The 27,127-nt window shown below is 36.1% G+C and overlaps 1 protein-coding gene across 4 annotated transcripts in view; it reads left to right on the top strand.

The window, feature by feature from the left end:
- The window catches only part of DMD (dystrophin), a 2,105,574-nt gene that overhangs the window by 685,560 nt on the left and 1,392,887 nt on the right, over positions 1-27,127 (top strand). For all 4 annotated transcript variants that reach the window (XM_054470954.2, XM_063660502.1, XM_054470953.2 and 1 more), the window contains exon 18: positions 12,716-12,839. In XM_054470954.2, the coding sequence (XP_054326929.1) occupies positions 12,716-12,839 (124 nt within the window). The remainder of the gene's footprint in view (positions 1-12,715; positions 12,840-27,127) is intronic.

Raw genomic sequence — 27,127 nt, 5'->3', positions numbered from 1 at the left:
TTGTCACCATATTATCATTATGTAGATAAGAAAACGAAAGAGAAGCCAAATTGAAGACAAGCTCTGAAAGGGAATGTGCGCCCTCTAGTGACCCACATTTATTTCTCACAAGGACATAGGCAGCTTTTGGGTTTCACCATTTTAAATAAACTTTACATTTGATTTTAAAATATATGACTCAGGATTTTCAACTTGAGTATATTATATTGTATGATCAGAGATTTATTACTCTGAGAAGATTACATCTATAATTTAAGAGAATATTTATATTAACCTGTGTTAAGGTGATTTTCTTGCACAGAAGTGTGTTTCAAAGGGACTTTCAGTTTATTGAAAATGAAAAATAGGCTTTAGGCATCTGTGGCTTAGCAGCATTTTATTTCCCACCCTCTGGGTCATGCAGTTTTTGCCCACGTGTTTTCACACTCCTTGGCTTTATAACTAATTCCTCTAATGTAGCAGTATCTGACATTTTAGAATGTGTGGGGGTTTCTTACCTTTTAATTTTTAAGGTTGTTTCTCTCAAAGATATATAAACAAAACTTATAAAATGTGATATCTGTTCGACTATGTCACACTTTAGAAATAAATATTACCAATGAATTTTGAAATGATTAAGATTTAATACCAAATTAAGGTAGGAAGATGATTTTAACATCATTTCTACCTACTAGATGTCAAAATATTTTAGGTAAGTTTTACTTTGTGCAGAGAAGCAATATTTTACAGCAGTTTTATTCTCTTCACTGCAATCAATGATTCTATGGGTACCAAGATGAATATCAATACCAAATAACTCAGATATTTTTGGCATTAATAGCTTAAAATATTAAATCGTTGAATTTGTATGCAAGGGCATGTATTTTAAAAAGCAGAATTTTTAAACATATTTAGTATATAATTCGGTGTGCCATAATTGATAGTAAAGAGGATTTTCAATTTTAAGGGCAATATTTTGTGTTTGGACTAGAATTCAGCTTTTGAGGCACATGTTAAATAGGCATATTTTAGGACAAGGTAAACGCCACAGAAATTGATTTTTTAGTATCTTTTAAAGATGCATTTCAGTGCAATCTGAAATCATTAAATTTTACTGTACTGAAACATATTATTTTATGAGTGATGTGCTTAAAATTACACATATGAAACTAGAAATACATTTGAGACCATGCAAATATAAGGAAAAATAGGTTTTTGATAGGAATGTTGATATAGCAGTTTCTACTAACTGAAGACAGATTCCTTTGTCATCTGTCGCATTGTTCCAGGTGCTGTGTAAACCACTGAAGAGTTTATAGGCTTTTTTATTACAACTGGAAATTATAACATCTTTAGATTTTATTTGATTGCTAGATGAATAGACTAATGTAATTGGAATATGAAAGCCACAATATAAGCAAAGCTGATCTCAGTTTTTGTATCTTGGGTCAAAACCTCTTTAATTAGACAGGTAAGTAAACATATTTACAAGTAATTTTTAAAAAGCATTTGTATTGTAGACCCAGAAAATCTGAGACAGGTCTCAGTTAATTTAGAAAGTTGATTTTGCCTAATCCTAGGTACTCGGGGGGCTGAGGCACAAGAATTGCTTGAACCCAGGAGGCGAGGGTTGCAGTGAGATTGTGCCAGTGCACTCCAGCCTGGGTGACAGAGTGAGACTTTGTCTCAAAAAAAAAAAACAAAAAGTTGAGTTTTGCCAAGGTGGAATTTGCGCGCCCATGACACAGCCTCAGGAAGTCCTGACGACATGTGCCCGAGGTGGTTGGGGTGCAGCTTGGTTTTATACATTTTAGAGAGGCATGAGACATCAATCAAGTACATTTAAGAAATACATTGGTTTGACCGGGTGCGGTGGCTCACGCCTGTAATCCCAGCACTTTGGGAGGCTGAGATGGGAGGATCACAAGGTCAGGAGATGGAGACCATCCTGGCTAAAACGGTGAAACCCCGTCTCTATGAAAAATAGAAAAAAGCAGCCGGGCGTGGTGGCAGGTGCCTGTAGTCCCAGCTACTCGGGAGGCTGAGGCAGGAGAATGGTGTGAACCTGGGAGGCGGAGGTTGCAGTGAGCCGAGATGGTGTCACTGCACTCCAGCCTGAGCAACAGAGCGAGACTCTGTCTCAAAAAAATAAAATAAAAAAAGAAATACATTGGTTTGGTCCAGAAAGGCAGGACAACTGGGTGGGGGTGGGGGCTTCCAGGCTGTAGGTAAATTTAAACATTTTCTGGTTGACAATTGGTTGAGTTTGTCTAAAGACCTGGGATCAATAGAAAGGAATGTTTGGGTTGAGATAAGACATTGTGGAGACCAAAGTTTTATCATGCAGATGAAGCTTTTAGCTAGCAGGCTTCAGAGAGAAGAGGCTGTAGAGTGCTTCTTATCAGACTTAAAGTCTGTGTTGATGTGAGTGCCAGAGAAGTATAATGAGGCTTGTCTCACCCCCACTTCCCTTCAAGGCCTGAACCAGTCTTTCAGGTTAAATTTTAAGAGCCTTGGCTGAGGAGGAAATCCCTTTGGAGGGGGAGTTAGACTTTTATTTTTGGTTTACAGTATGTTTTTACTTGAAGACCAGTTTGATAACAGCTTTTACATTTTTACAATTTAAAGGAAGAAGTCGCTGAAGATCGAAGAAATTAATTTACCCAAGAAAATACCAAAAAGATAAAAATTAGGGATTAAAACGTGTGGTGCCTGATTTTCAGTTCGGTGTGTGTATGTGTGTGTATGTGTATATATATATATATTTTATATATGATATATAATATATAAAATATATATCATATATAAAATATATATTATATATATGTGTGTACGTATGTGTGTGTGTGTGTGTGTATATGTATATATAAATAAATATATATAAAATTTTTTTTTCTTTTTTGAGACTGAGTCTCGTTCTCTTGCCCAGACTGGAATGCAGTGGCACAATCTTGGCTCACTGCAACTTCTGCCTCCCCGTTTCAAGCAATTCTCCTGCCTCAGCCTCCCGAGTAGCTGGGATTACAGGCCCCCACCACCACAGTAGGCTAATTTTTGTGTTTTTAGTAGAGACGGGGTCTCGTCATGGTGGCCAGGTTGGTCCTGAACTCCTGACCTCAAATGAACTGCCCGCGTCGGCCTCTCAAAGTGCTGGAATTACAGGCGTGAGCCGCCACGCCTAGCCCTCAGCTCAGTATATCTTTAAATGCACATTTACTTTACATTTAAAGCACACTTAAACATACAGACACACAAACGCACACGTATCACACATATTACAAAATACAAGACAATCATGTGGCCCTATCTTCCCCCTTCCACAGAGGGAGACACACTTACACTATACAAACGTGTATGTGTTGTGTGTGTGTGTGTGTACAAACTATCTTGATTTGGAGAGGGAGCTATTTGTCTAAATATTAGCTTGTTTTCTTTTGGTTAAATAGAATTTCCCCTTTAATAATATTCTGTAATTACAAAACTATAATAATTACCATGTAGTCAGTGCATCTCAGTCCTAAAAATATTTTTAGAACTAATAGGATTTATACTGAATTTCATTTGATATTTTTATAAGACCTATTTGATGCAAATTTAATTTGTATTCTATTACTCTATTTTTTCTTAAGCAAATGCCATGTGGAAACAAGCAGAGAGGGACAAGTTTTCCCAGAAGGAAAGTTGAAAGGGGAAGAGTAGAGAGAGGTTGATCAAGAAAACCTTCACAGATGATGTGTATCTTGAACTGAGCCTTGGAAGATGAATAGTAGTTCATCTTCAAATGGTTGGGGATTTAGGGTCAGGAGAGTGCCTGTATAGTAATACGGAATTAAAATGTCTTCTCACTTTCGAAAACTCTAAAGAAGAAAGGTGATTTTTAAAAATACAGCAAAGTTGGAAAATCTTACCTCCAAAATTATTTCTTCCTTAATACCAACAAAAAATAATTAGTTTTGTTCCTATTAATATTAAAACTTGCTCCCTAGCTAATTAAAATGTTCATTAAGCATTGGTTTGATAAATTATCTGGTCTAGGCCTAGAGCCCTGGGACCCTGCAATGGTTAACGTATTTCACAGGCATCAGCATTTTACTTTCAGGTTTCTAAGGATGAGGCTCATAAGTTTTTATGAAATTCTACATGCTAAGATGTTTACATATGTAAAATGGCCATTCATAAACCTAGTTCACTAATCAAATTAGTTAAGTCTGGGAGCTTGGAGGACTTCCACTTTCAAAGTTTACACATTTGGGAATCATGAGTTCCAACTGGTATATTGAAAGTGACTGAATTAAAATTTATGTAAATGTGTCATCTTAGTTTAATAGGTTATGTGGCAGTCACTGTAAAGAAAATTAACAGAACACAGTGCCCATCAGGAGGCTCTTCTGACATAATTAGCACAGTTATATAGCACTAATTCCGTGTAATGTTTTACTATTAATTCAAAATTGACAACTTCTTAAATGGCAAAGATTTCTCTAGTTCTTTGAGATGTTTTTGTGTGTTTTTGCCTTTAAATTTATTTTAAATATTTATATACACAGGTATCTCCTAGTATTTACCATAGGGGATGTAATTAACCTAATTTACATTGTTTTTATGGGAAATTCAACTGGATGAGGTTGAGTCTATTTGTACAATATAATACTGAGAAAAATTGTCATTCTCTGAATATTTGGTATATATGCCCCAGGCTTTTGATATTTTGAAGCTTCCAAAAAATGGAAGGTCTTTTTGAAAAACTATCTTGTTTTCGTAATACACTTTTGCAAAGAAAAAAAAAATCAAAGACTTACTTGCCCTGTACGATGGGACTTTACAAGTTTTAATTTCAGGGGTTTCTGATGAGTATATTTGTGAAGGAGAAAAAATTGTCGCTTCACTGCTAATCATAAATAGTAACAAATTGAGGTTTTAAGATATACTTGAAGAATAGAGGACAGAATATTCATCGATAATTACAGAAATAATCATTTTGTGAACAGAGAATGAGAAGTTTTTTTTATTAGCTAAAGGAGATTTTAAGCTAGGTAAAGTTAGACTGCGTTGAAGGGATAGAGTCTGTGATAACATACGGCAGTACGTTAAGTACAGAGTTAAGTATGTGAGGAAAGTAAGTTAAGGAATAAGGAATATATTAGTGGACTGATTCCAAAGGTGTAGGGGCCCATTATGAGCAACTTATGATACATAAGTTCATTAACAATGGTTTTATGTGAGTTGTTAAAGTGAGGAAAAAAGAATTATTAGAAACGAGTAATTTTATGAAGAAGCAAAAATACATGTACAGTATCCAACGTTGAATGTGGCATTGAAAATAAGTCTTCAGTGTTTTCCTTGAGGGTTTTAAAGAAGGTAACTGAGTTACACCTGAATGATATATTTCGTTTGTAATTAAATACCCAGGCTCACGTAGTGCAAAGTATGATAGAAAATGCCATCTGCAAAGCACTGGGAAGAGTAGATAGCACCCAATTTATAAGCACGAAGACATTTAAATCAGAGGTGTCTGTTCATTTGCCGTGCATCTCAGCAAAGATATCTGATGAATATCTAGCAGCAGTGAAATACATGAAAAATACAGGACAAACCACAAAAAGTGATGAAGCGATAGTTGCTACATTGATAAGGAATAAAATAAACGTGCAATTGCTTCTTGGAAGCCAGGGTCTGAGTAGGATCCAGGAAGGAGACTGTTTTCATTGTGCATTGAAAATGTCACTGAACCTAAGCGTTGGATGTAGGCCATTGGCACTCAGGGAGAGTACATGGGAGGCCTTGAAACCCTGCCTCTGCTTCCTCTTCACCCTTCCAACCTCATTGCTGGCATAAAGAGATGAGGCTATCCACTGGCAGAATATTGGAGAGAAAACAATGCTAGTAGCTGACAGTTAACTCCCAGAACTCTAAGAGATGGTGGTACATGTTAAGTATTAGAGTGTAGGCTGACTGCACATTATGTGTGGACAAAAAGAGTTTTAGCAAGGGAATCAGAGATGTTTGAAGGAAGAAGTCCAAATGGAAGCAACATAAAATAAATGTAAATATTAAGATTAGGTTCGGAATAGCTCAGAGCTTGAATCATGTAAGAATTGGGTTCAGTTTCCACCTATTTCCCATGATATCAAGATATCACAATAATGATAGAAAAGAAAGGGAAGAACTCCAACAGGTGAGAAGAGTCCAAACTCTTTAATATGTTTCTTTGTTCCATTTCAGAAAGGAAGTATAACATATTAACCTCTGTGCTTATGAATAGGTTATTTTCCTTAGTCAAAACACTCTTCTCACCACTGCCCTAGCAAAATTTGAAATTGCCTTTTTAAAAATCTGTAAATCAAAAAACGAGTGTAATCACTCTCCACGCGATCTTTGTATAAAAGGGAAGTTCTCGCACTATATGCGACCCCTTTCCAAATTTATAAAGTCAGACAAAAAATTGAATGAGGAAAGACCTTTCTGTAGAATTTCACATCCTGTTGTTTGAATTGATTTGAATTATCAGATCTACGTGCCAACTGGTGTCCAGGCCTCCCTTAAAATCTTCACAGAAGCAAACAGACAGTTACCATGGTGTTGACTCCACAAAGCCTTCATTGTGTGGAGATAACCAATATACTTGGCAGAGCCTCTAGGCTAGAAGCTGATTTAATCCTAATTTACAGAGAAGGTGTTTTTTGATTATCCTCTTAAAAAGACCAGTGTGAGCTGAGCCCCAGTTCTGTGTCTAAACCATTTTTATCTTGTCAAACAAATGCTTCACTAAACCAAATTACTTGATAATGTGGACTAATGCATTCTCGTCTCTGTTCTTAATAGCATGTCTGGTACATAGTAAGCACTTAGTATATGCTTTATGAAGGGGAAAAAAGGGAGACATTTGACCGTTTTAAAAGAAAACATACAATTTTGCCTTTTTCAGGAAAATACATCTCTAAAAGTGTTATAAGATTTCTTTTGGAATAAAAATTATTTACTTTCAAACTAAAAACAAACAAACAACTTTGTTTATTTTTTCTGCAGTGAATTGGCGGTATAACAGTTACATCAACATGTTATAGGAGCAGAAAGGCTATGATCCCTTTCCTTCCTCCTTATGCAGGTCATAGCAGACATTCCTATAACAAAAGATAGGTTAACAAGAGAAAAGCATGAGATGTTTATCTAATAAAAGTTTTAGGTGACATGGGAGCCTTCAAAAATGAAGACCCAATGACCCAAAGGAAAACTATCTATTTTTATGATTAGATTTGATAAAGAGTAGACAACCATGTAGGAATGTGATTGGACAAAAAGGGAATGATCTAATAGTAATAGACCAGGGAAAACCAGCCAGGCCTGTTTGTGTAGAATTCCTTCCTCCTAGACATGGGGTAGGACCCCACTTGAATGAGGGTCTTATGACCTGCTATCAAACAAAGGTATGTCAGAGAATTTTTTATGGCTAGCTAATAGAAAGGTGGGGAAAATACAGAGTTATAATTCTGGTTTTTATGATCGGCTTTGGAGGAGAGGGTTTTTGGTTTCTATGACCTACCTTGAAGAAGAAGAATTCTGGTTACTATGACTCACTTCAGGGAAGAATGTGGAGTTAAAGACAGGAGGGGAGGAGAAGGTCAGAGGGACCTTGGTTTTGAGGCTGCTTCTGAGGCCTTCCAGTGTTCTTTAGTTCAAACTTTCAGCATGCCAAAGTGCCATACTTTGGGGTATCGTTTTTCTGAGCCCCTACAGTGTGCAAACAAGAGCAATGTCAATTCTATGCCTAGTAGAAATCTTTCTCCAACATAGGCTCTAGCAGATTTCTTTCAGCTGTGATGCCAGCCTAGTACCTTGAGGCATGTTTGAGTTTCAGGGACCTCTAAGTGGAAGTGAGCAATCTTTCCTAGAGATACTCTAAATCAAAAGAGGATGAGACTGGAGAGATTACGTTTAAAGCGTGAATTTGACAGTGACTGGTGGCTATTCCCATCTCACATTTATGAGTCAGAGGGTATTTGATGTATAATTGAGTCAGACAAATATAAATTTCACCAAAATGGCCCAAATGCATTATACTAACAACCAAGTTTTCAAAATATTTATGGAAGAGTCAGTGAAGGATTTTATTCCATTGGAGGAGGAACAAGAATAAAGAATAGCTCTGAATTACTTTAGAAAATATGAAGGGAAATTTGTTTCTACAAGTGCTTGAATAAAAGACAAAGTAGAATATACAGTTAAGAGGTCTATGAAGGCCAGATTATGAAGGATCATATTGAAATTTTGTTCTTTATTCTAAGAAAAATGAGAAAGTCTTCGAGTGGTTTTACGAATGAAGGTAACATAACCAGATATGTTTTTACTACCGTATATTTCAAAGTAGCTAGAAGAGAATAATTTGAATGTATCTAGCATAGACAAATATTTAAGATGATGGATATCCCAAGTACACTGATGCAATCTGTACAAATTATACGGATATTTTAAATTATCACATGTACCCCCAAACTAAGTACATCTATAATGCATCAATTAAAAAAGTTAGAAATGATAATTTTTCCAGTACTACATAAAATAGAGCATTCCGTAAATACTGCCCAGAGGTCAAGTGAAAAGCTATTGCAGTATTTTTGGTCACATTTAATGGCAACACAGATTTGGGTTCTGGCTATGGAGACAGGAAGAAGCATACATATTCAGGAGACAGAGAATGTATGTGTGACAGATTAGACTTTGCAATACATTAAACATGGGAAGGAAGAGAGAGGGTTTTAGTTGGTTTGCTGTAACAAAATACCATAAACTGGGTAGCTTATAAACCACAGAGATTTATGTCTCCCAGTTCTGGAGTTTGGGAAGTTTAATATCAAGGGACCAGCAGATTTAGTGTCTTTTAAGGGCAGGCTTCCTGGTTCATACTCGGTGCCCTCTCACTGTGCCCTCACATGGTGGAAAAGAACACTGATCTCTTCGGATCATTTTAAGGGTACTCATTTCCTGAGGGCTCTACCCTCTTGACCTAATCATCTCCCAAATGCCCCATCTTTTAATATCATCACATTGGAAATTAGGCTTCAACATACGAACTTTTGTGGGGCACAGAATTCAATCCATAGCAGAGATGAAGATCACAAATAAGAGGGATGGTGATGCTAATTACTGATCTGGGGAATACTGATAGAGTACTAGTTTGAGGGAGAAGATCAAACATTAAACCTTGGCATATAGTGTTTAAGGAGATTTTGCAGTATGCAAGTGGAGACATCCAATAGGCAGATGGTTATATAGCTGTGGAATTTAGAACAAGTGCCTGAATTAGAGATATACATATCAGAATCATTGATAAATAGATTGCAGTTCAAGGCATGATCACTGATATGATTTCTGGTGAGAGATAGTAGAGTAGAAGATGATTGTTAATGAACTAGGTCTTGAAATCTAGTACATAATGTTAGGGTGGAGGAGGATGGACCTGCAAAGAAAAAATTACCAATGGTCATAGAAATAGAAGGCAAATTAGAATAGAGTGGCATCATGAAGCCAAAGGAAGAAAAATTACAAAAGGATAGTATGGTCAACAGTGTTAACTGTAGTCCCAGCTACTTGGGAGGCTGAGGCAGGGGAATCCCTTGAACCCGGGAGGCAGAGGTTGCAGTGAGGCCAGATTGCACCACTGCACTCCAGCCTGGCGACAGAGTGAGACTCCGTCTCAAACAAATACTAGAAATTGGATGGACTCAGATGCTTGAGCAAAAGTAAGAGAATAAAGTTCAAAATGTAGGTAGTGGGAATGACTTTAATTAAGGGAAACTCAAATGTAAAAGAAGGGAATGAGAACGGTGGCTACACATGCAGGTCTGATGGTGTTTGGAAATAGGAAGTGAAAGAAGTTCTACTCTGATAATTGGACTTGTTTGTGTAAGGTAGGGAACAAGATCATCTGAGAGAGCTGCAGAAAGAGGATGGGCCAGAGCTTTGATAAGAGGTTTTAATAGTTCCTGTAGAGACTCAGAGCCCAAGTTGGAAAAAAAAAAAAAAAAAGTATGGCAGGATGCTAGGTTCCTTTGAGGCTGTTGATTATTGCCTTAGTTTGGGTTGTCCCAAAAGTAGATCTGAAGAGAAGGATTTAGGTGCCGAGCAGTTTATTTGGAAAGTGATCCCAGGAATCAAAGTAGGGAAGTGAGATAAGAAAAATAAAGCAGCCAATAAAGGATGGCACAAATATAGGGATCAGGTTATTGCTGGAAGGAACTGGGGCTCAATCACGCAGGGAACCCTTTGAGACACTGTGTGTATCATACTTCAGGATTGTCCAACTGAGCGGCAAGGGAGCTGGGAAATTGATCCACCAATTCCAAGCTCTCACTGGTTAAGGGACACTCCTTAAAGTATTAACATTCCAGCACTCCTTCTCTGTCCAATATACTGGCAAATAGATGCTTGCAGATTGAGAGACACAGGAAATTTTATGTTGGGCCAAAGCAAAAATAAAAATGTTTTAAGACATTATGATGATAAATATGCATAAAAGATGATTGAAATATAATATAATTCACTGGTTTGGGTAGGTAACCAAATAACCATAGTAGGAGAGTATTTAAGGAGTTAACATCGTTGAAGAGAGTGTGAGAGAAAGATTTTTACAGCATATAATTGTACTGTATATTTTAATCAACATTATGAATGAAGAAATAGGAACCTGATAATCAAACTTGTGGATGAAAAATGTAGGAAAGATAAAAATCATATATGACACAATAAAAATCCATAAACATTTATAATGCATACACAGATAACTTATTGACATTCAATGACATGGGATTTAGAGGAATCAAGAACCCTAGTCTCTTAATTTCAAGTTGGATAGCCTTGATAAATAACAACTCAATCTATATGCTATGAACCATCAAGTTTCTGACCCATGGTATTGAGGTCAATTAACTTAATTTCTCTGAAGCTCCATCTCATCCTATGGGCAGTTGTAATTGGTGATACCTAACCAAATAATTTTGTAAGAATATAAAATGCGAATATGTTTTTGTAAGGGCTTTCTGTTCCATTAAGTTCTGTATCTGTTTAATTTTAAAACAATAGCCTGCAACAAATGCGAGAAATTCTAACAGGTTTATATGATTCAAAGTCCCGAAACTGGAGTTCAATAGATCAGGTCATAAGTTTGTGATAGTAATTAGGTTGTGATATAACTGGTTTAATGATAGTTTATGTGAAAAAAATCCTAGAAGTTTTAACTCAATTGAATTGCAACGTGAGTTGAAAGTCTAATATTGAAGTGAAAATATTTATTGAAATCATGGGCTATATCAATGAAAGTATTATAAACCAAAAAGATAATTATCTATTCTTCCCTGTTTATACTACACACTACTGATGTGTTCCCTTTAAGTACCAAATTTGAGGAAACTAAGATACCAACAAACCATAGAATGTCCGCGGAAGTAACTAAGCATAGGGTAGGCTGATGATCAGGTATCTACTGATGAATTTAAAGAGCGGATTTCAAATATTTATAATTTTGTATCCTTTTGCCAATATGTTTCCAACTACTCTCCACCCCCACCAGCTCCTGGAAATGAACATTGTCTTCTGTTTCTCTGAGTTTGATTTTTTTTTTTTTTTTTTTAACTTCCACATGTAAGTGAGATCATGTGGTATTTGTCTTTCTACACCTGGCTTATTTCACTTAACATAATTTCCTCCAGGTTCAAACATGTTGTTGCAAATGAAAGGATATTCATATTCTTAAAGGCTTAATACTATTCCATTAGACACTTGGGTTGATTACATATTTTGGGTCTTTTACACCTAAATCACCTGATTAGAATGAATAGTTTATCCCTGGTGGCTCCAAAGATCTCTTCCAAAAAAAAAAAAGTTTGAAAATAACAGGATAGGTGATCTGATATTTATGGCAGCATAACAACTCACACCAAAATGTAGTGGCTTAAAACAGCACTTATTTATTATTTCTCCTAATTCTTCAACGTAGGCAGTGCCCTTTGGGCATTTCTTTTCTCTATGTGGCATCAACTGGAGCACTCATTTGTCTGTCTTCAGCTGGCATTGAGATGGGTCACAGACGGCTTTATTTGCATGCCTGGTGCCCCATGCTTCTTCATGTGGCCTCTTCACATGGATAGATCAAGTTTCCTTAAAACATGATCACCTCAAGGTCATTGTACCTCTTACATAATTGTTGCCTTCTCAGAATGTGTGCTCTAAAAAGTCAAGCTCCGAGATGCAAGCACTTATCAAAACCTTACTTGCAATACTCTTACTATTGTCCCATTTGCGATAGAAAGTCACGTGGCCAAACCCAGAGGCAATATGATTGGAGAATACAGAAAAGCATGTGGTTCAATGGTGACCACCAACAGGAATTTTTTTTTTCTCATAAATACTTTCCAAAAAGAAAAGGTTATCTTGGGAAGTAGTACTTTTTCATAGTGGAAACATTCAAGCAGAGGCTGGGTAATAGCTTACAGGAGATATTGTAGAAGTGATTTTTACATTGAGGTGAATAAAATGACCTCCGTGATCATAAGACTCTAGATCAAAGCTGACTCCAAATTTGAGTCTACCTAACGGGGAAAATAGTGCTGCTATTAATACTAATAGAGGTGTCAGGCAGGAGTCTCAGATTGAGAAAAGAATGATAAATGTGGATAAATTGCTTTTTTTGTATAGAAGAAAGAGATAATCAAGAAATAATGACTTTTATTTTTTGCTGTCTTAGGTTGGATGTTGATATAACTGAACTTCACAGTTGGATTACTCGCTCAGAAGCCGTGTTGCAGAGTCCTGAATTTGCAATCTATCGGAAGGAAGGCAACTTCTCAGACTTAAAAGAAAAAGTCAATGTAGGTTATGCATTAATTTTTATGTGTATACTCATTTTGTGCGGCTTGTAAACTCCATGCTTTGTTATCTGTGATTCTATTAGTTGATAGATTAATGCAATATGATAAAATGCTGTTTAATATATCTTTAAAATATATTTTAGATAGTAAGCAAAATCAAAGTTTAGCCTAGAAAAATCTTTCTGGATTCTTCTGTGACTGACTAGGGATGCCTTTCATAAACTTGCCTTAACTTACATATTATTTGACTGTAAATTAACAATTTTATAACATGAATTCATGTTGATTTCTTTCATATATTGTTCAGTTACCTCAAGGCTAGGCCTTAGCAATCTTGCACAATTGTGTAGAGTAGAATAGAGTAAAATAGAAAAGAATAATATAATAGATACCACACTTAGGGCCATGTTTATATTCTCACTGTTATCAAAAAGTTATTCTTTATAGTCATCAATCCCTGTCATATATTATAAGATATTTAAATTTCCCAGATATTTGTGTATTACCTTATCTAAAAGACGTCCAGCCTTTCTCAGTATTTACATGTGCTAACAGATGCTTTGTTGTTGTTATTCCCTTCTGAGATGGTATAATTTTGACCTTCACAAATAGGAAGTTTTATTAATTTAATATAAAGTGTTTCATCTTTAGGGAAATTGTCAAGGCTTTAATTTTTCAACTTCAGCAATTATAAAACATGCATCTTTGTATATGATTGGCAACAGTTTGTAAAAGAATTTCTAACAGGCAGAGTAAATACAATGGGCAAGCTAAAAAACAGTGATTATGAATGAAAAGTAATTTTATCCATGGGAAGGTCACATCTAAATGTGTATATTAGCTCTGCTTTTTCTTTCCAGGATTCAAATCATGAAGTTCAAAATCTATTGTATTTTTAAAAATACGACATTACCTCAGTTACAAGCTAATGTTTGCTGTTGGGGTTGGAACTTTTGGAGAAAAACTATATATATATATATATATATAGTCTGGAAAAAAAATCTATTTTTTAGGCTGCTTGAAAAAGGGAAGACAATTTTGTCACCAGTTCTTCTTAGAGTTAACTACTTATAAATTGGAAAGCTATTTTAAATTACTTATTAGCTTTATAAGACATGCTGTTGTCAGCATTATAATAGACTATTCTAAACGGTTTTAAGAAATGGGAAATATGAAAACTGTGAAAGATAATATATAATTGTAGAAAATTAGCTAAATGTCTTTTTTCAAGTATACTTCTTTGAATGTATATTGTTTGCTATGATTTTTGAGGGAAATTCTCTTAGTAGTAGAAAATTAATTAGAGAACATTAAACTCTAATTTTCAAAGTTCACGTTACATATTTGACCACTGAAAATATGAATCACCTTTGGCATTTTATTAGCTAATTAAAAATGGTTATTGATCTGATTCTTACAGGTTTCTGTCTGATAGTCTGTTTCTTTATCTTAAAACAGCTTTGATCAGGCAGGAAAATTGAGTTCCAGTATTTCAGGAATATAAAATTTTTAAAGTTCCTGTTATTATGTGGTTACCTATGAACGATTTGCATTTTATCAATAGTGGGAGCATGACAGACTAAAAGTGCTCAAAAATGTACAGTGTTTTATAACTGGTTTTCTGATACCTTGGGTGTCCCCTTTATCAACCTGAACTCTCATTTTCTGAAATAACAACATCATTCTTAATTGCCTACTAAAATGGGACATGAAATGATTTACCTTGATGTTTCCCTCAGGCTAAATACAATGTGTATGTATTAAAAATCCTTGAGAGAAATACATAGTTATGATGATGGTTATTCAGTTTAGGTATATATTAATTTTCTAACTACATCACCTGTCAGTTTATATAGGTTATTTTGAACTCATGGCAGGCTCGTGTCATGAACTTGAGTGGTATTAATCCATTTTTAGGCTTTCATTAAAAATGGCTAAATATTACCAACTCTTTTTTTTTTCACTTGATTTCTTCATTTACTCCTTTCAAGTGCTTTTAGCCAATTAGCATATCATAGGCCATTATCAGTTGAATTTCACATATTTTAAAAAATGCAACTTTTAAACCTAAGCATAATTTTTTCCTTGTATATTCACCATGTGTTTTATTCATATAATTAACAAAATGCACTTATTTAAAAGCTGATTTCTAGGGGACCTTTCTAATCAAAATGTCCCTGGACCACAAATATTGACATTATCTGGGAGCTTGTCAGAAATACAGAATCTCAGAACTAGTAAATCAAAATTTGCCTTTGAACATTTTCCAGGAGTGATTCTTATGCATATAAAGGCTTGAGAATCAATATTCTAGGACACAATCTTGGGCTTTAACTAACGGTTACCTCTCACATTCTTTTAATGTCACCGCAATTCAGACTTTTTAGCTGAATTAACAGATTCTAACAACTCAAATTATTTCCGTGAGCACATGGTAACGTAAACTGGTAATGAAACAAACAAACAAACAAAAAAGCCTCCTCTGATCACAAGGGGATTTGATAAGGTGTCTGAAAATCTGGAGCTTCTGCAAGGTTCTCTTGAAAGCCTCCCTATCAAGCTGTTATTTAACGGTCATCTGGCTTTGGGCTCTTCCTCGGATCTGCACTTGATTACACTCTTTCAGAATCAACTTTTTACCAACTCCCACTGGAAATCATCAAGCCAGTTAATGCTTCCAATTTCTCCTATCTCTGTTATCTGTGTTTACTACCCGGAGTATAGGTACCTCGAGTCTATCTTTTCTTCTGTCTTTCTCTCTCTGCTCTATTGCACTTTCTTTTCCTTGCTTCACTTCCTCTGCTTTCCCACACTCTCACTCGGCAGGCTCAAACCCTTTTTCAAGACAAGACTTCTATATGCTTATTCTATTCATATGTGGAAACCAATTTTACCCTCAAAAACAGCACTATGACTCATCCCTCTTTTGTACCCCCACTAGTTTAGAATGACTGACTCCCTCACCTAACAGAGACAATTCCAAAGATACTGCTCTCTTTATGTAAAAATACCTCTTTCCTTGCAGTTAATGACTTCTGGCCATCTCTTATCTACCATTTTATCATATTTTCTCTTTGAAGACTTTGGCACTAGGTTAGTAGACTTTTTCACCCAAGTTGTTCTTTCATTCTTAGTCATTTCAGCATCCCTGTGGGCTCTCCTGCTATCACTAAAAGCTTTTGTTTCTCTCGTCTCCTCAATTCAGCTACCCACTGTCATGACTGTATGTAGATGTTGTCATTGTCAGGCATTACTCCATTTCTTTAATAAGATTTTTTTTTTTGAGATGGAGTCTTGCTCTGTCCCAGGCTGGAGTGTAGTGGCGCGATCTCGGCTCACTGCAAGCTCTGCCTCCCGGGTTCACGCCGTTCTCCCGCCTCAGCCTCCTGAGTAGCTGGGACTACAGGCGCCCGCCACCACGCCCGGCTAAGTTTTTGTATTTTTAGTAGAGACGGGGTTTCACTGTGTTAGCCAGGATGGTCTCGATCTCCTGACCTCGTGATCCACCCGCCTTGGCCTCCCAAAGTGCTGGGATTACAGTCGTGAGCCTCTGCGCCTGGCACTAATAACATATTTTAACAAAACCAGCAGTTCTTCATAAGCTTTCCGTGCATCCTAAGTAGATTTTCAACTTAGTTTCTCTCAACAATTATTTCAAGCTTTTGTGGGGTACCTAAACTTTCCCCATCATTCACAGTAAATGATTTCATCTCCTACTTTAGTCAAAATAATATTTCTCAAATTGTGGGTATTTGTGCTCATAGTCTCTTTTTTTTTTTTTTTTCCACCTGCCTTGGTGGAAGAGGCTGTGCTTCACCTGGTTGAGGCTCGTCTCTGTGTGTGTGTTCTCAGCAGCATCACTGACTATGTATTAAGCCACCTGGTTCCGTTCAGCTGTATATCCAGATTGTCAAAAATCTGTGTCCCAGGTCTTTCTCATTAGCCTTTAAACTGGTTGTGTTTTCATCTTTAAGAAAGTGTCCTCTCCTATAAACACGCGTGTGAATACTTAGGTGCCTTATCTTACTCAATCCCTCTGTAGAACTAGAACCTATTAACCTGTTTTCCCTCATGAAATTCTTTCCTCACTTGGCTTATGGGATACTGCTTTCTCCTGATTAATTCTTTCACATTCTTGGCCATTTGTTCCAATTCAGTTTTTCTTTAATATTGATATTCTTCAGAGTCCTTGTGTTTCTTCTCTGGATATCCTCATTCATTCCCATTCAAATAGTATCTATTTTCGAATGAACCCTCCTCCCTTATGTATCTTTAGCTCATCTCTTTCTTAAAACCCAGGGTGATAACATCTGACTGCCTAACAGACAATTTTAATTGATGTTTGCCTGATATCTTAAATCTCATTATTTCCCCAGACCTCCTTTATTCTTTCTCCTTTCTTTCACCCTGCAAACAGCCTAATCCAGAAACCTGAAAGCTAACTGGGTCATCTAGATTTTTTTTCTACCATTCACAAGTCCAATCTTTGACAAGTTCAATTAATCCTGCTCCCCTAACAGCTCTTGAAAATGTCCAATTCTCTCTATTCCCATCACCAAAACCCTGATTAAAGCTAATATCATGGCTTACTTCTATTTAAGATGACAATCCTGTAGCTGGTCTTCCCTGCTACTAATGTGTTATATTCCTTTAGAAGTTTTCACATCACCTCTGCCAAAGTGAACTTATTAAAACATAAGTATGATCTTGTTATGTCTCTGTTTATAATCATTTGAGAAAGATAAAATCAGCTACTGATAGCCAGGAGCTGCCTTGGCACTTCAGTTAGGCCTTGGAACTGCTAGATGTTGCCTTGGTACTTGCAGCCAGTCTGTGATGTTCTCTGGTTGAATATAAACAATTGCTAGAATGCCAACATCATACAGGGACACTCTATGGTTGTGATGAGTCAAGATAAAAGCAAGACCTCTTTGTAATCATATCTTAATACAGTAAAAAAGAATAGCATTGTCCAAACCACGCCTAATGACCAAATATCCGTCATCTTCATTAATGTGACACATTATGCTTCTTTACTGAACACAGCTTTAGCCTCTCTGCATTTCTCCTGCCATCTAGATAAAAATTTTAGGATACTCAACATAGAATTACGCTACTTCCTTACAACATCCAATCAAAACAAAGCCCCACTTCCTTGATGCCGCCTATCATGTAACACAAGCCCACATCTTAAAATAAGCTTTTTCTAACATACTCTCAGAGACAACCCCATAGTTCCCTGTGATGCACTGTCTCTGTCGTTGCAGTGTGTAAATCAGGTTAACTTTGATAACCCACAAATATGTTCCCAGTGGTCTTTGTCTGAAAAGTGTTGACACAGTCAATGTCTTCATATTGCCCTCATAAAGCCTACAATGATCTAATTTTTGTTTACTTACACAAACTAATTTGTAGACATTTTCACTTCAATTCCATTGTTGGTTTCTAGAAATCAGGACTTGAATGTGAAGTGGCTTTGGTTTTATGTGTATGTGTTTTGTTTTTGGTGTCCCCATGCCTAACACATAACCCAATAAATGTTTAACTATATGGATATGTGATTTTTTTTCAGCTCTGCAGTCACATTTAAGGTAGGATCTATTACCAATATGAAGGATAGAACAACTTCTGAATAAACATTTGAGTGAATAAGTTACTTTTCAGTCAAAGGGTAAAACTTCATTATAGAATGTTAAATGAGTAGATTCTTAATTACTTCTAATGTCAGAGTAGGACTGATAGAGATCCATAACTTATTTTCATAATGTTAGAGAAGATACAGAAAGAGGAGGCTTTTAAGAGATGCTAATAAAGAAGGAGGAACAGAGGTCTGCAAGAGGTTTTATTCAACTTATTGAGGAATTTGTGAACTTCCCTGTTTTGTATTCTTTGTTTAAAATTATTTTACTTTTGTTCCTTTTATTGAATATTATACAACTTAGTTGCCTTTTATTTTGCATTTAAGTTACCCATTTTAGAATTTATAATTCTTCATGATCTCTAAGAATTTTCATGAGCCCATAATAATCACTCATTTCTGATACATTGATTTACTGATGCCTTTTATAGCTTCTATATACTTTACTTGAAATTATGTGTACTAAATATTTTAGAATCTGAGTAGTGGCTTCTAAACATGTGATCACATATTAAGCATATATTGAGTAAAGTATTCAGTATTCTATATGTTAATAACATAATTTAAAAACTATATATTATGAAATATAGATCCTTTCAAGATTAAAAATATATGTATATGCATGTAGATACATATATGTTAAACAGCTCTATAGAAAAACACATACAGAAAAGCTGGATGACTTCATGAGGAAGAAATTTAAGAGAAAGATAATGTTGTCAAGGGCAGAGGTATTTTTATGAACATGGAAATTTCAAGGAGGTAATTGTAGTTGTTATCAGTACTGAATGCTGTAAGAAGCATTTCTCCTAGCAAGAAGAAAATTAATGACTTTATTTCTTTTTTTTTTTTTTTCCGAGACGGAGTCTTGCTCTGTCACCCAGGCTGGAGTGCAGTGGCACAATCTCGGCTCACTGCAACTTCTGTCTTCCGGGTTCAAGCGATTCTCCTGCCTCAGCCTCCGCAGTAGCTGGGACTACAGGCACGTGCCACCACACCCGGCTAAGTTTTTGTATTTTTAGTAGAGACGGGATTTCACCATGTTAGCCAGGATGGTCTCGATCTCCTGACCTTGTGATCCACCTGCCTTGGCCTCCGAAAGTGCTGGGATTACAGGCGTGAGACCCTGCGCCTGGCCAAATTAATGACTTTCACAAATTAACTTTTTGTACAGTAGTGAAGGCTGAAGTCTGACTGTAGGTATTTGGAGTAATATTGAAATACTGGGATTTGGACTAATATTGAAATATTAGTCCAAATTTCATTGAAGATGAAATATATAAAAGAAAATGAAGACCATGGTTGAAGAGTATTCAGATGATACCCTTGGTCTTGAAAACAAGTCAAAGGGGTATATATACAGCATGTATGTGTATGTACATATATGTACGTGTGTATATGTACATGTACGTACATGTACACACATGTACGTACACATAGAGAAAGGAGGTGGAAGATCAGAGCCATGAAATAAAAAGAGAGAGGTAAGATTCTACCAAGTTTTGACTCATGGATTGTATATGGTACTCTTTCTTTTCTACTTAGGTATTGGTTTGTTACCAGTATCAGGCCTTGAGCTGAAGAAAAGGTGGATGTGCCCAACTCCCTATCTAATATGCAGTTTCTAGAATACTTTGATTTAATCCATCCTTCCTTTACTGAGCTTGCAGCACCTATCCCCATGGACTTGTTTTATGGCCACTTTATATAAAGCTGTTAGAGTTTGTTATGAATTTACACTCTAAGAGAGCATTCTGGGTAAGGGGAGAGACCATAATATTGTATATGGACGCGTTACGCTAAAATGGAGCTCGCCTTATTATGTATCTATAGTGTACCAGCCACTTTCATGGAGACTTGGGATAGAGTAGAGAAGCATATAGATAAGGATACCTGACCTTATATAGTTTACATTCTAGTGGGAAAGATGGAAATGAAGCAAGACTAATATGTAAAACATATGGAATGTTAGTGATAAGTTCCAAGGAGCAGAATAAAATGAGAGGGTATGCATGTACGTGTAGACAGAGTGGCACTAAAAGGCCTAGCTGAAAAAGTGGCATTTGATGGGGGAAAATGTCCAAGTAACTAATTTAGGGCCTTTTTAGGCATGGGGAAAAATAAATGCACAGCCGTGTAACAAGAGCATGCCTGTAGCATCAGGGAACAGCTAAGCGTGTGGCTGCAGCAGAAAAATCAAGATATTTAGCAGCAGAAGAATTCAGAAAGGTTAAGGAAGTTAATTAAGATCAGACCATGGTAAGGACTTGAGCTTTTATTCAGCTGTCAGCGAGTCGAGCTGAATCCTGTTGTCTCTGTCTGCTGTGTTGATAATATATAATCAGAGAACAAAGGTTGAAATATAAAGACCTTTAGTATCCTATTTTGAAACATTCATACCCCTCAGACGTGATGGGGTACTTTGTCTAATGTGGTAGTAGTGAGCACCGTGATAACTCACTTTCTGGATATGTTTTGAGGTTAGAGCCAACAGGACTTTCTGATGGATTGAATGTGAGGCTTGAGAGAAAGAGAGGAGTGGAGGATTCTGTTTTTGGCCTAAACAAAGGAAAATACAGATTGAGGCCTAGGACACTCCAAAGTGAGAGGTCAGGGACATGATTAGGAACCTGCAAAGGAGATGGAGTAAAGGTGACCTCTGAAGTTGGAGGAAAACTCTATGTTCAAGTAGTACATGAAGCCAAATTAGCAAATACTTCTAAGAAGAAAAAGGAATCCTCTGAATCAAATCATGGTGATAGGTAAAGTGAGAACTGAACATCTTTTATTGAATGTAGTAGCTTGGGGGCCAATGGTGAGACGGATGAGAGCAGTTTTGATGGGACTGAGTAAGAGAATAGATGTGAGAGCCAGTTTTTGTTTTTGTTTTGAACCAGTTTTTACTTTGCAAGATAGACCTGTGGAATGCCTATGTTCCTCCTTGTTGATACACAGTCACTTAAAATGAGGACAGTTATCTTCCTTTTTCAGCAAAATATATCTCTTTAGACTTTGTTTTTGGTTTTTGTGCTTTTCTGTGCTTTTTAATGTATATTTCTGTGAGTAAACGGGAGATGGTAGAAATGTTAGGAACTCTACTGATCCAACCTACCTTAAAACAGAAGTTCACATATTTCATTTGAGGACAAATGTATGGGTGGCCAGATCCCAGGAGAAATGGGGATTTTCAGTGATGTTTATTTACTTAACCTTTTTTTTTAAAAAAAAACACTTTTTATATGTGGTTATTTGGACATTTCCATGAACAAGGTACTTTGATCATCTCTTGTGTCAAAAATGTTTCTGTGGCCAGGCACAGTGGCTCACACCTGTAATCCCAGCACTTTGGGAGGCCGAGGTGGGTGGATCACGAAGTCAGGAGATCGAGACCATCCTGGCTGACACCATGAAACCTCATCTCTACTAAAAATACAAAAAATTAGCCAGGCATGGTGGTGGGCGCCTGTAGTCCCAGCTACCCGGGAGGCTGAGGCAGGAGAATGGCGTGAACCCGGGAGGTGGAGCTTGCAGTGAGCCAAGATTGCACCACTGCACTCCAGCCTGGGCGACACAGCGAGACTCTGTCTCAAAAAAAAAAGTTTCCTAAATTTCTTTTTAAGATTATTGAAGTTACCTTTAACTAGAATGAGCACATATTTCAGTTTGTCTGGTATAGTCTTAGCTTATGTCAAGCCATTTTTCCCAGCTTAATTATTCCTAGCTCCCCATTTTACTATAAAAACTATCTCATTTTGGGAAATAAATAGCAAGCTTCCTTTAATCCCCTCAGAAGTCCCACATGGTAGGTATCTTTATTGCTGTTTTACATAGAAAATATTGAGGTTCAGAAAGGTTGAAGTACTTTATTAGGGTCAGATAGTAAGCAGTAGAGACAGAACTGAAAACAGCAGAGCAAAAAGGGTGACTGCAGGCCCTTTTGTTATAGTACCTTCTTTAACATCTCTTTGTTATACTAAATTTTACTATTTTTAATCAACTATCTACAGCTGTGTCTGAAATGAAATGTTTTCTAGACTCTTCACTGTCTTGTTCACACTCTTCAAGGCACACTTGTATGCATATTCCTCTTCAGTTTGCAATGTTCCTCTTGAAAGTAATGTGCCCTAACAGAACCCAGTTATCTTCTAAACATTGACAAATATGCAGATACCATTGACTGCTTCTTTCTGGGGTCTATGTGTCTCTTTATGCACCATTTATTCAGTTTACTTGAGCTGTATACAGAGTTGGTAATCAGCCTATAGACTGTCAAAGTCCATTCTGAGTGACGCGGCATTCCTGGTGATATCTTGTTGGCCCTGCTGAATTAATAGTTAAATATCTTGAACATCCCTAATACATCCAAACTATAAGCTCTGTTTGCTGTGATATATTTTCTGATATTCTCACGCCGTTTGACTAATATCCAATGAAATACCCCTAGCAACAGCAGAGCATGTCTGAAAGAAAGCTGAAATTATAAGTAGAAGAGCAGGGTTCTAATATTGAATCTAAAACCTCCTAATATGATGACCTTTGATATACGATTTAATCTTATTGACGCTCAGTTTTCTCTTGTATAAAATGGTATACAATAATGCTGATTTCTTCTTTCTTACAATTATTATGACATACATATGGAAATTATGTACATAAACTATAATTTGGTAGTTAAAAGAATCTCATTTTCAATGTGGCTATTGCATTGTTTTCAAAATTTTCATAAACCTCTCTGTGCTTCACTTCCCTCCTATGTCAAAATGGGAAAGTAATAGTGCCTACTTTATAGATTACTGTTTTTGTTGTAGTTGTGGTGGTTGTTACTGTTACTATTTATATTAGAATAACTGGACCAATGTGGTTAACAGGATATTAAAGGTCAAATATGATTCCTGAGATATTCAAATATAAGTTTTGTTCTCTGTTAGTAATATTAATTGATTCTAGTAAGCTTAGAATAAAGAGATTATGATCATAACATTTAGAGGGCTATTGATAGTTTATTTGCAATATTTATAAAGACCACATAGTGTTCTCATTCTCCTTTTTATATCATTTCATATAAAATGAAGCAAAAGCTCAATGTAGATAAAATAGAAACCCCTCTGATAGGAGAGGATAACTCTAAAAGTAACTCAAAGAACATCACTTTACTCAGCTTGTTGTCATTGTTCCTTTATGTGTTGTATTGTGGTATATATTTTTTCTTTTATCTGTATATTTTTTCTTGATGTAGTTCAAATTCTGGACACCCCAAATCCTCCTGTCTTTCTTGCTATTTACATTACATATTTACTTAAATGTGCCTATTTTTTCTCCTCTAAGATGCTCAGGGTGCTTTACATATAACATTTACCTTTCAATGGAGAATAAATGTAAGTAGTGAAAACAAGTATGCCATAAGCTGCTAAGGACAGATAACTTAGATCACAGAAATTAATAAGTTGAGAAAATAGAAATATTGGAGCTTCATCTAGGATTTTACTTTTAACCAGATGTTGTAGCTACTCTATTTTCATGGACTTTTCAATTCAACCAACAAATTAGAACCATCCATGATTGTCCACATGTTTCTGGAAACAATTTAATACTGTCTTTGTGAAACTGAATTTCAAGACAACTCAGAAGTTTCACCTGCTAATTGGAAAGGGATCCTGGGAACATAAAATCACAAAATACCACAAACTGGGTGCTTTGAAATTTTCAAGTGGAATCCAAGATATTAAAAAGTGTCTGTCACTTTCAGAGTTTCTTAACTAATTAGATGAAACTGAGTTTTCATTTGTTGCCCTTCAGAGCACCATGTAAAATGTGTATCTTTCAGCTAAGAGATAGGTATTTAAGAAAATGAAACAAAACTATCACCTTATAGATTTTTTTAAATTTTACTCTTAATTTATTCTCAGTTTTAATTAGTATTTTATATATTACAGCTATTCCTGATGAGAGTGTATTCTTTCAATGACTGGCTTTTTTTAGCATTTTGTACTCTTGATATTGAATCCAATATTCCTAATTTATGAAACCTTTTTTGTGATTTTAATAGCCTATTTTTAGAGTAATTGTAGGTTCACAGCAAAATTGAACAGATGGTACAAAAATTTCCCATATAACCCTCCTCCCACACATACATAGCCTGCCCCACTGTCAACATTTCCCGCTAGAGTGGTATATTTGTTGCAATAGATGAACTTACATTGACAAATCATTATCACCCAACGTTCATAGTTTTTACATTAGCTTTCACTATTGGTGCCACACATTCTTTGAGTTTAAACAAATTTACAGTGACACGTATTTATCTTTAGAGTGTTATACAGTATAATTTCACTGCCATAAAAATCCTCAATACTTTTCCCGTTCATCTACCCTTCTCTCCTAATCTCTAGAAACCACTGATCGTTTTGTAGTTTACATAGTTTTACCTTTTCCAGACTATCATATATTCAGAGTTGGAATCTAGGGTGAAATCCTGCAGTAAAATGTATAGCCTTTTCAGATTATCTTCTTTAACTTAGTAACATGCATTTGAGTTCCTCCGTGTCTTTTTATGGCTTGATAGCTCATTTTTAAGCACTGAATAATATTCCATTATCTGGATGTATCGCAGTTTATTTGTCCATTCCTCTACTGAAGGACATCTTGATTGTTTCCAAGTCTTAGCAAATATAAATAAAGCTGCTACAGCATTCGTGTGCAGGAATTTGAGTGAACATATGACTCCTTTGGGTAAATGCCTAAGTGCATGATTGCTGGATCATGTAGTAGAATGTTTACTTTTGTAAGAAACCTCCAAACTGTCTTCCAAGGTGGCTGTGCCATTTTGCATTGCCACCAGAAATGAATGAGAGTTCCCATTGCCCCGTATCTCTGTCAGCTTTTGGTTTTGTCAGTGTTCTTGGATTTTGGCCGTTCTAATAGGTGTGTAGTGGTATCTCATTGTTTAATTTGTAATTCCCTGGTAACATATGATGTGAAACATATTTTCATTTGCTTATTTGCCATCTGTATACTTCCTTTGGTGAGGTGTCTGTTAAGGTTTTTTGCCCATGTTTTGATTTGTTTTTGTTACTGAGTTTTAAGAGTTCTTTGTGTATTTCGGATAAGAATTCTTTACCAGATATGTGTTTCGTAAATATTTTCTTTGAGCCTGTGGCTTTTCTTTTCATTCTCTTGGCAGCATCTTTCATAGAGTAGAACATTTTAACTTAGTACTGTTCAACTTATTCTTTCTTTCATGGATCATCCCTTTGGTGGTGTACCTAAAAAGCTATCAACAAACTCAAAGTCACCTCTATTTTCTCCACTGCTATCTGCTAGGAGTTTTATAGTTTTACATTTTACTCTAGAGTCTGTGATTGATTCATTATTAATTAATTTTATGAATTATATGAACACCACAATTACTTTCAAGCAGTTACACAAATTTCTAAATTCAGTGGAAACGTATTTATTTTGGTATGTTTATTTTTCATTTTTATTTTATTTTTTATAATTTCAACTTTTGGATTCAAGAGTAAATGTGCAGGTTTGTTACATGGGTATATTGTGTGACACTGAGGTTTGGTGCTGAGCGTAGTATCCAATAGCTACTTTTTTGGCCCTTTTCCCCTCACTCCCTCCCCACTCTAGTAGTCCCCAGTGTTTCTTGTTCCCATCTTTATATCCATGTGTATCCAAGAAAACATGGTTTTTAACCATAATGCTGTGTTCCACAAAAATATATGTTCATGTTATTTTATTTTATTTATTTATTTTTGAGACAGAGTCTTACTCTGTCTCCCAGGCTGGAGTGCAATGGCGTGATCTCGGCTCACTGCAACCTCTGCCTCCCGGGTTCAAGCGATTTTCCTGCCTCAGCCTCCCGAGTAGCTGGGATTACAGGTGCCTGCCACCATGCCCAGATAATTATTTTTGTATTTTTAGTAGAGACAGGGTTTCACCATGTTGGCCAGGCTGGTCTTGAATTCCTGACCTCAGGCGATCCACCCGCGTTGGCCTCCCAAAGTGCTGGGATTACAGGTGTGAGCCACTGCACTCAGCCCATGTTATCATTTTTACAGATGTATTCAATGTTGAAATTTTAAAGTGAATTTGTGATAAAATTCACAGTAATGTCAGATATTTCACCATCAAAAGTATAAACTTCCAATGAAGTTGATCCAGTGAATAACACGAAAGTAAATAAATTGGAATTAAATAATTGGAATTAAAACAAAAGAAGGGTGTAAGGTTTATGCCTAGATAAACTTTTTTGCATGTAGATGTTGTGTTGTTCAGGACCATTTGTTGAAAGACTTTTTCTCCACTGTATTGCCTTTGTTTCTTTGTCAAAAATCAATTGATTGTATTTATGTGGATCTGTTTCTGAGCTTTCTATTCTGTTCCATTGATTTACCTGTCTGTTCTTTTGCCAATATTACTCTGTCTTGATTACTGCAGTTTTATATCAAGCCTTGAAGTCAGATATTGTCAGGTCTCCCACTTAGGAAACTCTTTAAAATGAATTTTTAAGAAAACCTTTATTCAGGCCAGGCGCGGTGGCTCACACCTGTAATCCCCCCGCCCCACCCCAGCGCTGAGGTTGGCCAGATCATGAGGTAAGGATTTCGAGACCAGCCTGGCCAACATGGTGAAACCCTGTCTCTAC

Source organism: Pongo pygmaeus, chromosome X, assembly GCF_028885625.2.
Source record: "Pongo pygmaeus isolate AG05252 chromosome X, NHGRI_mPonPyg2-v2.0_pri, whole genome shotgun sequence".
In the NCBI taxonomy this organism is placed as follows: domain Eukaryota; kingdom Metazoa; phylum Chordata; class Mammalia; order Primates; family Hominidae; genus Pongo; species Pongo pygmaeus.
Note: the sequence above shows the minus strand (reverse complement) of the source record. Positions and strands in the feature narration are given on the sequence as shown.